Genomic DNA, 2,926 nt, shown 5'->3' on the forward strand with positions numbered 1-2,926 from the left:
AAAAGAGAGAGAGAGAAAGGGGGTCTGGTGAGGATGTTTGCCCCAGTGCCCGTGCTGGCTCTCGACATTCCTGTATACAAGTAGTATTGAAAAAACACATCAAGATTCTAAAATCTGATATAACCTAAACAAAAACCTACCTAAAGAAACATAAAAATTAAACCTAGGTGATCTTGGGGCATTTAAAGAGCTATTGGTAGATCCAGAAGTGATTTGTGGACTACTGGAAGAATGATCAGAAAGCCTGGGATTACTTGCTGTCCGATTCTCTCCTGTGCCATGAGATCCTCTGGATTCACCTGGAAGAAAATGTACCCAATTTAACATATAAAAACAAATTAAAAATTTTTCTATTAATGACATTTTCAAATATTCATGGTCATTTTCTTTAGCCTAATTTTTTAAATCCGCTGTAGGAATTTTACAACAGAGAATGAGAATAGGGAATTATTTCAAGTTGCATATTTATATTTTTAGAAAAACAAATTTCATAAAATGAGCTTAAAAAACAATTTTTATTACTTTAATTAAATTTAATGCTATTTCTTTAAACATGTATCTGGCATATTTTGGATAATTAAGTGCTTTCTTCTATAATTCAGTAGTAAGTAATTGGCCCATGGAGCTTGAAAACAAACCTGACCCATAAAAAGACCTGCCTGTCCACTACCTTAAAAAACATTGAAATGGATGAAATTCTAAGTTAGAGGCTTTCCCTTTTATGTAATGCTGAGTAAATGCAGTTTCTATACTGCTATAATCTCCTGAGATGTAGTTGTCTTGAGTTCTGTGGTTTCATTGGCAATTAGTTTTCTGAGACTTGTACGTCTGTAAGTAACTAAATTAGTTGATGATGATACTTAAATGAATTGTAAAGGATAAAATGGCTTTCAAATAAAGAGAAGCAAGAATTTAATAAACAATGGGAATAAGATTATCTTTTCATTTAGAGAGGTCCAGAGAAAACCTGCATAATTAGTGTCTTCAAGTATTATTCATTATGATGGAATTAAATGTGAAATGACATTCTATTATTCACCACCTACAAAAACACATCAAATTTGAAGGTGAATCCCATTCAGTTTTAATTACTGACCTGAAATTAAAGATGTAGAAGCAACAGGAGTTTATGAAAAAAGCTTAAATAAGCCAACTGTCTGTGCATCATACTTGGTGAACTAAAACACTGTAAAAGTAAAGAAAACCACCTGGAGAGGGGTAGTTTATGAAATTCTTTGTTACTAAAATGTGCAAAGCTTTTGAAGATGAGAAAGATGCTAATAATTTTGAAACCGTTCTGCTTTCTCTTCACACGGTGATGAGATGAATTGCAGATGTTGTGAACAAAGAGAGAATATAAAGAAAATATTGAACAATCATGTCTACTCCTAATCAGCTTAAGATAAGAGCACAGACATTAATTATGTCAGTCAACTACTGATGTATGTTTGCATCATCAATGATAAGTTTGAGATAAATGAAGAGCTACTGTGATTTTAATGCATTGTGTTACCAGAGTGTTAGCACTTTTAATGCTGTTCAACATGCAGTGAATGAACTTGGTCGTTTAGGAAAAGTTTATTCATAAGTTAAATATGGTGCAATTGCTATGTGCAACAAGCACAATGGACACACTACTTTACTGAAGCATAGTGGAGTTGTCTGTGCAATAATTCACTATATATTGCAGCAAGATCCCTCATAAGGAAAGATCCTGGGATTCAGCCATGTAATGAATGCAATAGTCAAAGTGACAAATATGATAAAATCAAGAAACAGAGTTTTGACTCATACAAATTTATCTTTTACTTATCCAAGCTTGAAAGCAAATATAAGGATATTCTCCTTCATTCAGAAATATGCTGTTTAAGCAGCAATTGTTTTCCATTTTATTGGTCAAATTAATAAAATCTTATACAAGCTATTTTCATGAAAAACTAATGTATCAGAATTATCAAGCAAGAATGACAAGACAGTTGATTTTAGCAAATATGTCAATGACATCTACTGACAACTTTGAGTTTAATGAATATTTCTCAGAAAGGAATTTCAATTCTTCATCAATTCATTCATTGCCAAGGACCATCAGCATCCAGCTACTTTACAATTTGAGGTCTATGACTTGCAAGCAGATGATTATATTTTATGCAAAATATTCTGAAGCAAGCAGTACTGATTTCTGGAAAATTATTCCCAAGTCAAAATTTTTAGAACTCAAAAAGTGATCTCTCAAGTAAGTATATACCTTTTTGAATGCCCATTCTTAACAATGAAGCACCTTGAGCCAACAAAAGGAATTTGCTTATAGAATTTGCTTATTTTCAGTAATTAATCTCTGTACGGGGTTTTGGCAGATTTGACCGAACTTGCAACCACCATAAAAAAAAAGGAAATAAATAGAAATTATGCCACTTTCATTTTAAAATCAACATAAATTATAACATGAAAACATAAATATTTAAACTAAATAGCTTTAATCTCATAACATTATACATTTATATATATATATTATTAATTTTATTATATTGACCTTTCAGCCGTGCCTAGCTAACAATACAGAAGTTACAATGACACGGCTCACATGCACTAATGTTACGGTATCAAATAACATAAAACTGACCTTTGGTCTATACAAAGTAACTTGTCTTGGCTGTGTTTTAGTAGACTAGTATTTTGTAAAATACATTTACATTTTAATTATTATACATTATATATGTATATAGATTATTGCTATTTTGAAATAAGCTCCAAAATTTATTTTTCTTAAAACATAGAACATTAAATAAAGAAGTAAAGCAAACAATTATCTCTTCTAGTTACAACCTTTGTACTCGGTTGCTGCTTGACATAGGTTGCTAAGCCTTTAAAAATGTGCACATGGAGAATATGAAACAAAATAACTTTTTTTAGGTTTTATATATACATT

The 2,926-nt window shown here is 31.1% G+C and overlaps 1 protein-coding gene across 1 annotated transcript in view; it reads right to left on the minus strand.

Moving 5' to 3' along the window:
* The window catches only part of LOC106461876 (AT-rich interactive domain-containing protein 4A-like), a 43,659-nt gene that overhangs the window by 5,154 nt on the left and 35,579 nt on the right, over positions 1-2,926 (minus strand). The window contains 1 exon segment of the mRNA XM_013921745.2: positions 141-299. Within this exon segment, the coding sequence (XP_013777199.2) occupies positions 141-299 (159 nt within the window).

The sequence above is a fragment of the Limulus polyphemus genome, unplaced genomic scaffold, assembly GCF_000517525.1.
Source record: "Limulus polyphemus unplaced genomic scaffold, Limulus_polyphemus-2.1.2 Scaffold41, whole genome shotgun sequence".
Taxonomy (NCBI): domain Eukaryota; kingdom Metazoa; phylum Arthropoda; class Merostomata; order Xiphosura; family Limulidae; genus Limulus; species Limulus polyphemus.